Below are 13,987 nucleotides of genomic sequence, written 5' to 3'. Positions count from 1 at the left end.
AGATGCACCACACGTGCACAATACCATAGAAAGCATAACCACACCGCGATTGCACGATAGCGTGATACCGCGGTCGATGACACTTCATCAGGAGATCACGATGCACGGGCGACGGAACCACACGACTGCGTGGAGGCACCAAAGCACGGAATAGCACCCTTTGGTTAGAGTAACGGCGATGGGAGGCCAACGGCCACGAATGCCTATGTATCACGAAAGCGGTACAGCCCGCGTAAACGTTTGAGAACAGAGAATAGCTAGGAGCCACGAAATAGGCTGTACTAAAGTGCATAAGCTCAAAAGAGAGCGCATATCCACAAACAGCGTGGACCACGGGTGAACAGAGAGCCACGAAACCAAGTAGAACACGGAAGAGCACAGCCCATTGAAGAACACGACATTCAACCTGTAGTACGGGGTAACGGAAACGTACCAAACCACGATATTGTACAAAGCCACATGAGATTACGGACAGTTAAGTGGTTAACTCCACGAAGCTACGACGTACTAGGTTGAACGACGCCCACAAAACACGCGACACCAAGAAGCACTAAATTTGCGGCCACCTCATGTCCAACAAACCATGCCACTCCGCCGCGTAGCGGCGGCGAACGGCTAGTCCTAAAGTATCAAGGCTAGCACGGTGTCTGTCCGTCCGTCACACGAAACGCTCAGGTTTTTGAGCTTTATCATTGGCTGCCGAGCGGAGCGAAGGCGGCTTCGATTGGTTAAAACTGAATTATGTACCTTACATCAGTAAATTTATGTGGTTCACAGAGCACATATGGAGATCTGCACAAGACTATCCATTATCCGATGGCGGCATCGTTTAAATACTACGAAGTTTTAATTTGTACTATTTTATTATGGGATGTTGCTATTAATATTTGAGTGCTTCATATTCTCAAATGAAATAGCCCCTAAGCGTACACGAGGCCATACTATTAATACACAAAATATTATGTTCTTTATTATTTCTGCAAGAAGCAATGACTAAAAGAATAGCTACAGCTGTTTAATATTAAGAACATTCTGAATGTGAGGCAACCGACTGAGCTGCCAAATGTACAGCAGCAACTGGCCGTAAGAGCAACGGTTTTAATAAACGTTGTCGCTTGAGCCACAAAGATAGATAGGTTTAGATTGAGCAAAAATAACTTATATGTGCTGATGACAATTACTACTGTAAGCGATATCCGATAAGGTATCCGAAGGCGGCATCGTTTTTATATTACGAAGTATTTACTTTTTTAATTATGCATGTTGCTTTTAATATTTGAGTGCTAAACAGAGAGAGAGCTACTTATTCTGAAATGAAATAGCCCCTAAAGACGCTTCCTATGCTGCAAGGTGCTTAGCGTACACGTAGGAATGCGTGTTTTCGAGGCCGTACTATAATACTATGTTCTTAATAGTTTCTGCAAGTTACAATGACTAAAATAATAGCTACAACTGTTTTGTAGTAGAAATATTAAGAACATATCTGAGTGTGAGGTAGCTGATTGAGCTGCCAAATAGTAGTACACGTACAACAGAAGCTGGCTGTAAAAACAACGCTGTGCCAATAAACGATGTCATCTGATCCATAAAGATAAACAGTTTTAGATTGAATAGAATGAACTCATATGTGTTACTGCTGTAACCATTGCTTTCTAAGAGACTGCTGTAAGCCATTGTTTTCTAAGAGTTGTTAGGCAGCAAAATCCGATACTACTTAACTGGCGGACGTGTCGCCGACAGGGGCGTAGGATACGATTTTAAATGGAGCACAACAAAACACGAGACGTGTTAATTATAGCTGGCTAAGTAGACACCAAAAAGAAGCGTTAATAAACTTGGAGCCTAAATGACGTTTAATCATCCTGAAATTATCGTTAAACCACCAAATTGAGAGCACTACTGTACCGTCAACAACAACAACAGCAAGGCGTCTTGCGACACATTATCCAATTGCTTTAATCATAACTGGTACAGAATCGAGTGTCTATTGACTAATTTTGAATCAGCACAAAATGAGCGCTGCATGCATAAAAATATCACGATTTGAATATTTTCTAGCTTTCATTGAGTTTTGTGTGTGAAGTACGCAATTTTTATTACTTACAAGCTCAAATAGGCAGTACAAGCAGGTAAGAAGTGCAAGCAGTATATACCATTATATCATGTGAGTTAAGTTTCGTAGCGGCTCAGAAATGGTCCGTGATATCGAGCACGACGCTAAACTAAACATATTGTGTAGCGTTTGTATAAATGTTATTTGAAGTGCAGGTGGTTTTGGGTGGAAGATGAAGAAACATTAATAGCCAGCAATAAAAAAGAGATTGCATCAAGAATCTTGATTCAAGATCATTAGAATATTTATTTCTTAAATCCGGTAAGCATCATGCTGACCCAAATTAATGAAATTAAAAAGAATTGATTTAGATACACATATGTTCAGCGTTATTTCAATAGTTATTCCGCCGAAGCGTAGCGAAGGAGGGAAGGCCAAAGCAAGTAGAATTAAACCTAAATTACCGCCGCGTAGCGGCGGCGCTCGGCTAGTTGATATATATGAGTTTGCGTCAAACAAAATGATACTAACGAACCATTTGAGATAATCGAGCTTAAAGTTGGGCGGTTGATTTTCGCACTTAACCGAAACTGTGACATTTACTTGTAAACTTCCATCGAAAAAAACTGTAAAGCTACCCTTATTCAATTGCTTTAAAAACAAGAGCTTTTAAGTAACACTTGAATTTTTAAAATTGAAAAAATATTGAGCTCACAACACTGCAAAATGTATCGTCATTTCGAGGGCCCATAAATGGAGATAATTTTTTTGAGCGACCACAACTTCTTCAGCTTTAGGCTTTCTGTAGCTTATAAGGGCTCAAGAGAAGAGGAGACGCTCCGCTTTTGTTTAGAGTGCTTAAATCGCGATTCGTACTTAGGTTCGTAAGTATCATTTTGTTTTGGGTGGTCTCATATATGTAAATATATTGCAGACGACTTGCGCCCTTTATTCTGACAGGGACTAAAGTTTGTGACCGTACGTGTTATTAAAATTTATCTTTCTACTGAGTAAAATCAGCCATGCGGCGGATAAAAATACTTAACTTGTTGTGGTAGCTTTTGTTTGTAGAAGCAAGTTGGGTGATCCAAATCGTTTACGGTTGAAGATCATCTCCCGGTTGGATATTTAGGAGCTTCAGGAGTAATGTATGTCCAATATGGACTACTCACACGCAGCGACCGCCTTCGCTACACGGGCGTGTGCAAGATCGTATACTCAGTGTCAGCCGCAGGAAGAAAACGACGACGTACCTGAGAAAACTTATAGCCCTCATTTACCCACCATTTAGACAGGTATCAGTTTTTCGAGAATTGTTCGTGCAACATTCCATGCTAAAATATTCGTACTTAACTGCGAGGGCGACGACACAGGTAACATTTGTAAGGCTAAAACCGAGCACAGGTCCACGTCGATCAGTGCTCTTACCTCCCGGTATAGTACTAAACCTTATGCATTTATGGTTATTTTGAAAACGACTATTTGGTTTTGGAAATTAAAACAGATCCTGAAATTTATTTTAGAGAATAAATTAAAAAAGATAAAATTATCTACGGCTACCGATATCCATATTATTGATTTGTTTACTCTGGAACGAGGCGTTCAAACTCCAATCCAGATGGATTTCTATCCGTGGTTATTGCTCAAGACAAATGGTAGTAATACATACCGGTACACGTGCTGCTTACGCTTAACGTGGGGAGCATTTGATTATATTACAGGACTGACGCACCAAAACCACACGGCCCATTATCACATTGTTTAAGCGATACACGTAGTGTCCAGCTCCACCGATACACTAGCGGTATGGTGATCACAAAACACGGATACGGTGCCATCGTCATGATCATCATCGGCACGCTTTATAACGCCGTCGCTTTGATACTTCCCATGTGGACAGCCAACTCCACAGTCAACCCTGCGCTCACTAGTGAGATCACCAGTACAAACTTCAAAGCGGGACTCATGAGCTTCTGTATTGACAGCGAGCTCGCCAACTCGACCACCACCTTCGAACATTGCTTCTTCTACAAGTTCGGATCTGGCTACGAAGATCTTAAGGCCATCAACGAGACGGTGTGGACCAAATACTCAGAGTACGCCACGTGCGAAGGCTACGGCAAGGCTGGAGACGTGAGTGAGGCCGAACGCTTGGCGTACGCGACGGTGCTGGCGACTGCCGCCGGTATGGACGCCACGCAGTTCGACAAGTTTTTGGACAAGTCATGTAGTATTCTCGGTATGGGAACCATGACGTTCGGCGGTATGAGTATGTCAAACGGTCTGATGGCCATCATCGCGATCGTAGGCGCCATCACGTGCCGCCAAGGCGACAAGAAGTGGGTTGGTGGGGGCTTCTTCCTGGCTGGTGTGGCGGCCTTCACGGCCATGTTGACGTTCGTGCTGTGGCTGGTGCAGGCGGGTCCGTTGGGTGAGAAGGACGACACGTCGTTGAAGACAGCATTCTTCCTGATGATCATCGCGATGCTGCACTACCCGCTGGCGATGTTCATGCTCAGGAAACATTTGGAGGAGCAGAAGACAACCAAGTTGGACGATGATCAAAATACGTTTGTTCTCGAGGCGTCCGACAGCCAAGGTGGTTCGCGTGCATACATGTAAGCACGAACCGGGAATACTAAACTAGCTGAAATTTCAAGTAAAGTAAAGTAAGATGTACTCACTGCTGTCACAATTGTTATATCTGGTATGGTAGATCTTCTTTTAACTCCGCGTTGTACATGTATTTTAATACAACGCGGTTTCTTACAATTAGGTCGTTAGCTCAGGTAGTTAAGCCTCGTTATTATATTAGCGCTCTTGCTGCCTGCTGAAATAAAGAGTGACACCAGTACATGTACAGAAGTCCCCTCAATAAGCACGAGGCTAGACGGAGAAGTGTTTACACACTTTCATACATGTACGATATTAAGGTTTGCAGGGGCAAATCCAGCTTGTTTGAAAATATGCTAGAACAGTCGTTTTGTTAAGTACATGTAAAATAAAGATAAAAATAAGTGATCGTGTTCCATCAGAAAAAGGCTGGATTTGAAGGCGTCTGCGACCGCCAACCATTATACTCAGGTAGACAAAGAGGGAACAATGGTAAACAGCGACCACGACGACGACGATGACCTGTGGCTCCTTCAATCGCTTGCTAAAATGCAGGAGGCGGCAACTCAAAAGCAAATAGCACTCAAGGAACCCATACCACGGCTATTGAGCACAGAGACCCCCCAGCCATAAGCGCCCAGCCCTTTGACTTGACACCTTTGTCGCTTTTTAAGGAAGCATTGCTGCGCGCTGCAAGGTAGCACTTAAGCAGCGCCTTTTCATCCACACGCCTCCAGGTCGCCCTTTGTTTCTTCGTCTGCTGCTCCATCCGTTGGTTTTAGAACTACTGTCACTGTTTTAAGGGGCAAAGGAGAACGAATCAAAATTCAACCCAGAGCTGAGTTTTGAAACCAGTCGTTTGGATGTCATTTTTTGTGTTTCTTAGCGGAATAAAGCTGGTTGAGACATTCAGCTTTATGGGCTCTTTAACCCCTTTAGCCTCGCGTTTTTGGTCGAAAATTACCCTGTACAGCACAGGATAAGCGATTAATATGAGTTAACTATTTGCGGAGTTTTGCAAGGCTCACAATCCTCACGTGCTATCTACTCGGTACAGTACAGGGTAAATGAAAAAGTCGTGATGCCCAGTTTAGCGTGATAAGCTGTACTTGCCTGACGAGTGGTGAATTTGTAGACAACACATTTCAAAATTTTAGTAAATTTATTGACTAACCAAGATTATCTTCATTCACTAAATGATGGCTGTTTATATACACTCTGCATCACTAGCTTCACTAACTACACTACTAGCTACGACAACTGATGTCCTCGCACTAATTGACGGCGCCTTTGAACTGCCATTGCTATCGCTACCTGTGTCGAGATACCCTTCATCGGCTTGATCAGCTCCAGCATGAGGATGTGGAGCACGGAGTCGTAAAGCCTTGAGCCCAGGAGGAATATTTGCCCCACCACGCCAAAGGTCGTGCCATATCTGGCTACAAGTAGCTGAGTTCGTCGCCCCGGTCGAATCGTGTTGCCGCACCTTTTGGCAGAGATATATCTTCCCTCGGGCATTAGTTCTATCCGCCGCTCCTTCTCTCGACCTTTCCGCAGAGCACTCAACGCAATAGAACGTTGTTTCCCACGGGGGTTTTCCAGGGCGCAGCAAGGAGCACACCTTGCACCCATACTGCCGGCGTTTCTTCGACTCTTGTCCATTCTTCGTACGTGTAGTGCGAAACGCATCAACTTGTTGTGTACTGTCGCGTCCTGGTAGCGTGTACCGGGGTGTCGGTGATGGAGGCACTGGCGTCTCCGTCATTGCCTCAACGGACAAGTCTCCTTCAAAATCTGCGGCTCCTACGCCTAGCAGTGATTGCTGCATCAAACGCATAAACTCCGCGTGGGTTGGCAACGCCCTTCTGCGTTCGCCTTGGACGCGTCGGAAAATGATGTATGCGTTGATCAGCGCCATGTCAACCAAGCCCAAAACAATGGTGTGGTAATATTTCCTCATTTTCATAACACCCTGTTCAATACAGAATAAAAAATTGTATGATTATCGATACCAACTACAGTACAGGATACGAAAACAATGACAAATACCTGAATGAAATATCTTTGCAAGCGCAATTGGTCATGTACGTCTGCTCCTCCCATGCTGTCTTGATACGTTTTTACCAGCTCGGGTGCAGGGACACTGACAACCTCTGCTCCTGCTCGGCGTGATAGTAGTACTGCAACCTGTTGCAATGAAGTGTACGGTGCGGTTGTCCATCCGGGACGCAGCTACCATTCTGGGGTCTGTCTTGGACCGAGCGATACGGTAGGATCCTCGTTTCATAGTCTTCGGCCGTTTTGCTTGCTTGTACAGTGATAGTTTTGCAGTATCCTCGTCGATTGGTTTGAATGGTCCCAACGTGATAAAGTCCGCGTTTCAGTAAGATGGACGACAAAAGCACACTCGAGTAGAAGCGGTCGGAGATAATCAGCCTCTTCTTTGGTAATCCGTCGAGAACGTCTTCCACATTGCGAAGAACGGCATTGGGGCCTTGATTCAGGTCTGCGCTATCACTATTCAGCCGTCCTTGATAAATTGCTGCAAACTCTTCATCTTGTACGCAGGACGTCTTTTCTTGATGCGTTTTTGACGTGCCATGATGACGTCCGCTGCCTGCGTGCGGTATTGATGTTGATACCGGCTGGACTCATCTGCGATAGAAACCCACCTCTTTTTAGAAAGAAATAGAAAGAATAATCCTTCTAGATTGTTACCGAGTGCTTCAGCTAGCTCGGTAGGAGCTGCTGTGCATTGCGTAAGCTCAGCGGCAGGCATTTGTAGCGAAGTGCCTGCATAGTACATCAAGCTATGTTAGTATCGAATACAGGATAAAGAATAAAGCGAGGTGCATGATAGCCTGTTTCGTACAGCACAGTACTTACATTCGTCTTCAAAGTAGGCTGTCCAGCCAGTTTTCGCATGCTCACTCAATTTTTCCTTGCTCATCTTGTCGAATGGAGTTCCGACGGAGAGATCCACAGCATCCTCTTCATCACTGGTTACTTCTTCTCCTTCATCTTCAGAGCCATCACTGGTATCGTCAATGTCAGACATATCGTCGCGATCGTCGTCGAATCCGTATTCATCTTCATCTCCAGAGCTCATTCGATCGTCGCCAGCCGAGATATCAACCGCCTGAGCTGCCAGGCGTGCACTCTGAGGAGGAAGTACACGTCGTTCCACACTCTCTACTGGTGTTGTAGCTGTAGGTCTACCTGCTCGTTTCTTTGGAGTAGTTGGTGGCTTGGTCGGCGATCTGACACGGGTCTTGGGCGGTGCTTTTGCTGGAGACTTTGAAGGCCGCTTTAGCGGGCGACTTGGCAGTGACTTGGCTTGCGACTTGGCCTTATGCTTGGTCGGCGACCTGGCGGATGACCTGGTCGGCGACCTGACTGGCGACTTAGTCGGGGTCTTGGCCGGCGTCTCGGTCGGTGTCGGAGCGCTGGTAGAAAACGCTGAGTTAGTATTGTCGGCAGGGCGGGGCTGCGAAGCGGGTGTGGTTGCCGCATTGTCTGGTAGATCAGTGGTAGTCGTGGATACTGAGGCGGGTCGCTTGGCAGGTGGGACCTCGTCGTACAACACTAAGAGCTTGTTAGTAAATGTAGCATTTGTAAGTCGTATACATGTACATGTACATACCTTCTACGGGTAAGTGCTTCCACACCTCGTCGGCCCTATTAAAAAAATCAACGAGATGCGTTACGTTTGGTCTTTTTGCCCAGCCAGCAGGTGTGAAGTATCGGTTATCACTAGATAGTCCTTTAGGACGCTCGAGCTGCCACCCCAACTTCTTCAGCTTGGTCCAGAGCTTGGTCCACGTAAGTGGCTTGATGTGCCTTCGTTTTGGCATGGCGATCTTCCTCTCTCGTGTCCGTCCGATTCGCGAATGGCGCGAAATTTGCGCGCCCTAAATCTCGAGATTTTGTGGCCACGAATAATCACCCCCGAGGTTAGCAACGTGACTCTAAAAATTTATATTTGCATGTGTCACTTGTAATTTGTATAGAAAGACTTAGCATTTGTATACTGCAAATTACCTTGATATCGTATCCTGTATTATACAGGATACGAAACTTTTTATCATGTAGAATACAGGCGGCGGGGCTAAAGGGGTTAATAACAATTACAGCTGGTTTTAGCTTAGATCGAACACAGCCTAAGACATTTTTAAATGCATTTTGACTGGGTATACCAAAACCCAAGCTGCTGTAGGAATCCTGATAAAAAAAAGCTGAAATGCGTTTCCGATTCGGCACCAGTGCTTTTGCAGTAAAAAAGACTGACTTTATTTAGTGAGAGCGTTCTAATTTTATTCAACGCATACGCTCGTTTTTAGCTCGGTTGTGCTTTCGAAGTAAGTTAGCTGTTTCTCAGTTCCTGCGTCCACCATCACGTACCCCGCAGTCGAAAACAAACTCTCTCTCTGGGCACGCTGTAAATGTGGCCACACGCGCACCATAACTGACACTATAGGGAGCCCAGGGTCACAATAGCTCTATTAAATAACGCATTGGGATGTACAGATCCACTGTGGATCTGTGGATTCCACAATCATTCATAAACAGTGACTTGAACAGCAAATATCTGGACCCCATTTCCTTCCTTTCCTCAGGAAAAGATCCAGAGAGGGAACCTCTACGCTTTTAGCGTTTGAATAACAATGCCACCCTGCTGTAGCCGATACTGTGACGAAATTGCATTATGCAGATGCAAAGCTCAATCGTAAAAGTATAAAGAACCAGTTACCTGGTACCAACTTGTTACACGTAGAGCTGGAAGTGTTTCCCTCTCCGGATCTTGTCCCGATCATTTGGATATGTCCCAACGGAGACGGACCACATGTACATGCCAATTTAATTAATGAGATTGCTAGAACATGTATTTATTTCACGGTTCAGAGACTCGTCTGCTTCATCAGTCTTCGATTTGCTTCCCCTTCGACATTTCGCAACGCACTCATGATCAAAATGATCTTGCTCGCTGCCACTATCGTTCTCGCCACACTAAGTGGCTCTAGCTCTGCGGTCGAAGACAGTTGCGTGTTAATAGAAGGGGAGTTTAACGACTTAAATGATGGAATGAAGACTGCCGAAGTAGGTAAACTGCTCGGCTCGATACTTGGTACTTATGACCTTGATTCGAAGCAAAGTCCCGCTCCGAGGGTTTAACTACAGCGTTATGGGCCAAGACGTGACGATCTCAACTGCTATCAACTCGATAAATATCACCGGCCTCACGAACTTTGTCCCGCAAGATATCAACGTGACTTCACCGAATTCTGCTGCTATTGCTACTTCCTCCTCTGGCCAGATAGCCGTGGACGCTGAGCTGAGTGCTTTTGTCGAGGAGATGGACGAATCTGCTACAGCCCACCTGCACTTTGTGCTGGAGTAACCGACGATTTCGGTCGAAGTTGAGGCGAACATGTACGCGTGTGCGCCCGATGTATCAGCTTCCGTGTGTACCAATTTGACAATTGCGGAGCTTCAGACTGACCTAGAAAGCGCAACCAAGAAACTACACTTTGCAAACACCATGAAGAAGGTGCTTATGAGGCTCAAAGATGCGTCTGTGAAAACCCTCAAGTTTGACTTCGAGTCGATCTCGGATTTTGACTTGAGCTTCGATAGCTCGAGTTTTGTGTTCCGTACTCTCTTGCGTCTGGTTCCGGACTACTCAGCTGATAAAATCAACAAGAAAGGCACAATCTACGAGACCTATGTGGCGACAATGAATCGCCATGCCCCCACGCTGCTGAACTACGTGATCGACGCTACCCTAGAGCCTTGGTTCGGTGGGACGTGCCTGTCGGAAGACTAGATCTGGAGGTGTTCCTCGCTCGACCTTCAATCAATCGCTAAGCTTTCACCAACACGAATACCGTTGATTGGTTACACGTAGCGCAGCATAGAAATAACTCGAATACAAAAGCAGAATGACCCAAACCGACCTCAGAACTTTTTTAAGTACATATAGTGTAAAAGCTTTTACTGAAGTGTATCATGTTCAACGGAACAATAGCACTTCAATTCGCAATGACACATCTCCTGTTTGAATCGAACAAAGTTTGTGGTTTGTTCGCAGTCAATTTGATATCAAAACCCCTGCTCACTACCAGCACGAACGTGGGCTAGGCAATCTCAAATGCGAGAATTGTCGCCTTAGTCGTACCGCGACGCCTCGGCGGGGTACTCATGTGGCATGGCAATGCGCTCAGGGTAGAACGTATGGTTGGAGGGATACTCCAACAGGTTCTCTAAGCGTGCTGAATAGATATCGACATAGCGCTGTACAAGGAAGGCGAACTGCGATGGGTACGTGTCAGCTCGGAAAACCGATCCGAAGTTGACGTTGACCAGATTCTCCATCTCCGTCTGAAGCGCCTCGTGAACATTAACCAGTTGATCCACAAACGCGTGGTTCTAAACAGGTAAGTTAAGCGTAGCGTGAAAAAGAAAAAGAGGTTTAGTTTGCCACTCAAAAGCCGCCGCGAACACACTACCGGTATCGACAACGTACCTGAGGAACTGGCTCCGAGCGCAAGTCGTTCTGGATGCTGCGCATTAACTCTTCGATTTTGCTGATCTGGAAGTATTATCACCATCAGTTTTTACGTTGTTTCACAGCTGTAGTAAAGACCGTTCGCACCTGAAATGCAAGTCGCTGGTATTCAGGCGTCCGGTGCACATTCATCTCATCTTCCAGCTCACTACATGTAGTAGAGCATCAAAAGACAAGTTCACTATGAAACAAAGCAAGCATCTGCATCTCAAGACATACCGGATAATCGCACCCGTTCGCCAGCCATTTGCACGCGAGGGCTCAACCAAATCTGAAAACAAGTTATCGCTGTAACACGGGCGTTAAAAAGAGTACGCATGAGATGACTCATCCTTCGCGAGAAAAAAGCACACACACCCGATGTAAAGCACACGGCTGCCCACCCAACCGGTAAGTTTCGATAGTTGGTAGACGCTTCCTTGCGTGTAAACCTCTCCGCGGTGCAGTGCTCGCACAGCTTGCCACTAATCCGGTCAATTGAAAACACACACATGTCAGCAGCTAGAAGGATATCAACAGTTCTTTAAGCAGTGACTTACCTGGACTTGTTTGTGTCCGATGTCGAGCATTCGGAAGGAGCGCTGGCGCGTGTAAAATTTAGGCTTCCGTGCGCTGACAATGACCACATCGAATAGCTACAACAACAAAGAAAAAACGTTATCCAGTTTTCACGTTTTAAAACCTCAGCTAAGCGTACCTCTCGCCAGTCGTCCCCCAGCATATACTTTAGACCAGCATTGATGTATGGAAACGAGCTGTTTGTACACAAAAAACTCTTCTTGCCAGAGTTCTGCAAAAGCACAGAGTTAATTACCCATCCGGCACCTGTCAATACATAGCAGCATCATAATTACTGACCCGAATGCGTTCCAGAAGCGGTCTCAAGGCCGGGTTGGGTTCAATGTATTTCGATAGATCGCGTGCTACCTCCTTGTGCATCTCACCGCTCAGATGGACGTTCGTGATGGCCTGGTTAACGTCTTCAACCAATGCGATCGGTTCGTACTCGATGTCGCGATCAATCATGTACTGCACCACGTCGGCAAACAGACATGCGTGCGCCACACTGAAGAGATCGTTCAACGGCTCCATGTTGTAGTCACGATCGCGCACAGAAATATGTCTAGAGCCTCCATATAACTCCATAACTTCGTCCCGCGAGAGTCGATGGCGTCCCCGGAATACCGCCGTGTTTGACAGTTTCTGGTGCGAGCTGATCTTGCACAGAAGACCCTTTTGCTTGTCGATCGTCAGACCTCGAATGGCAAAGCTTGGGTCGTACTGCAGCACCGACACGCCCTCGGGGTACCGTAACTTGCTCACCTATAGCACGACACAATAGTGGGCACCACCAACAAAAGAAGCGATTCATGAAGTGAGCGACTGCTTCGAACGCACCATGTAGTCTCTCGCCATTGCGTAGATGAGATGCTGCAGTTCCTCCGAGTAGTGGCACAGCGTGTAGTCATAGTCTGCACAGTATGTCGGTCAGATACAGGCTTTTCAAGTTGCAATTATTGCAATCATTGAGGCTTACCGAAACCGACGACGTCGATGCCAGACAATCTGACAAACACACAATTAAAACATCGGCATCAAACGTTACCCTCAATGCGTCGTCCTTGCCACTCGTACCGAAGGTGGTTGTTCGCAAAGACTACGTCGGATTGAATGCTTTCATTTGGTTTGAAAGTTTGCACGCCGCGCTGTTCGCGAGGCACATGAAAATATCGTAAGCGTCACTCATAAAATGTGCGGTAGTTCCACACCGCACCTCGTAGCGCTCGACCAAATCGTGAATGGTAGGTAGCGACGGAGGGATCGATGCTCGCAGCTGCGGCACGAATGATAGCGCCGAAAGCCGCCGCGCCGAGGGCGATATGCGCGACGTCAACAGCAGCTTGGAGGACGCTCGCACTAAGGCCATGACTCAACAGACGTACTGTAAAAATTCCTTTTCACCACTTATAAAATTTGCAACATGATAGCCAATCAAATGCACCATCAAAAGTGAAAAGCAAAGCTAACTTTTGTTTTTGGTTAAAGTCTCGTATTATTCGCTTGACTTGTTTTCACTATTGCATATTGTCGACCGAAAAAAAAGCGCTCATTTCACGATTGACAGCGAGCCACGTATCTACATCGGTCGTGTTGGGACGTTGTGGTAGCACGGAGCAGATGAAAACAGTATCAAATATAGGCGCTACGGTGACACTAACCGGTACTAGGTTGTCTATAAACGAAGCTACTAAGGTGATAGAGCGCACGACAAGATCAGGGAGCCGAGAGTGGGGTGACAATATGCGTATGTATTATTTACTAAACGGAAAGGCTGGCGATACAGCCCATGTTTTGGAAAAGGGTTATGTATCAAAAAATGGTAATCATGGATACATGTCCAGGTGTCATCCATGTTTTCTCAGAATAAATTACGAACTACCTTACAGGATATGTAATTTATTTGGTACATGCTTACCACGTTTTGAAACATGGCGAAACATATTGACAGCAAGACGTAAAAATTCAAGAATGACCACACTTTCAGTCCGTCGGCTACACTTCGCACTCTTATCTGTCCTGGGTTGAAACTATGTTTCGTAATGTTCGCATGACACGTCTACACACGCTAAGACCTTCAAGACGCTGGAAACATGCAAAACATGCAAACCCACGGAGCGAAATATGTATTGATCACTTGTTATCCTCGTCTTCCTTCTTGCAAGAGTCGCTGAACTCAATAACAGATCGTAGCACAT

At 45.9% G+C, this 13,987-nt stretch overlaps 2 protein-coding genes across 2 annotated transcripts; one reads left to right on the top strand and one right to left on the bottom strand.

Annotated features, from left to right (window-relative positions):
* Positions 1 to 3,859: 3,859 nt before the first annotated feature.
* On the top strand, positions 3,860 to 4,675 carry PITG_17379 (uncharacterized protein; the record flags this gene model as incomplete). Its single annotated transcript, XM_002896653.1, has 2 exons — positions 3,860 to 4,423; positions 4,472 to 4,675. The coding sequence occupies 2 exons, from the start codon at positions 3,860 to 3,862 to the stop codon at positions 4,673 to 4,675; spliced, it is 768 nt and encodes a 255-aa protein (XP_002896699.1).
* A 6,156-nt stretch (positions 4,676 to 10,831) lies between these two features.
* PITG_17378 (5'-nucleotidase domain-containing protein, putative) lies at positions 10,832 to 13,158 on the bottom strand (the record flags this gene model as incomplete). The annotated part of the gene is made up of 12 exons (XM_002896652.1): positions 10,832 to 11,092; positions 11,190 to 11,255; positions 11,319 to 11,379; positions 11,451 to 11,519; positions 11,589 to 11,695; positions 11,771 to 11,866; positions 11,929 to 12,021; positions 12,090 to 12,512; positions 12,630 to 12,703; positions 12,769 to 12,797; positions 12,867 to 12,937; positions 13,006 to 13,158. 12 exons carry the CDS (start codon positions 13,156 to 13,158, stop codon positions 10,832 to 10,834), a joined length of 1,503 nt encoding a protein of 500 aa, XP_002896698.1.
* Positions 13,159 to 13,987: the final 829 nt, after the last annotated feature.

Source organism: Phytophthora infestans, genomic scaffold, assembly GCF_000142945.1.
Source record: "Phytophthora infestans T30-4 supercont1.54 genomic scaffold, whole genome shotgun sequence".
Taxonomy (NCBI): domain Eukaryota; phylum Oomycota; class Peronosporomycetes; order Peronosporales; family Peronosporaceae; genus Phytophthora; species Phytophthora infestans.
Note: the sequence above shows the minus strand (reverse complement) of the source record. Positions and strands in the feature narration are given on the sequence as shown.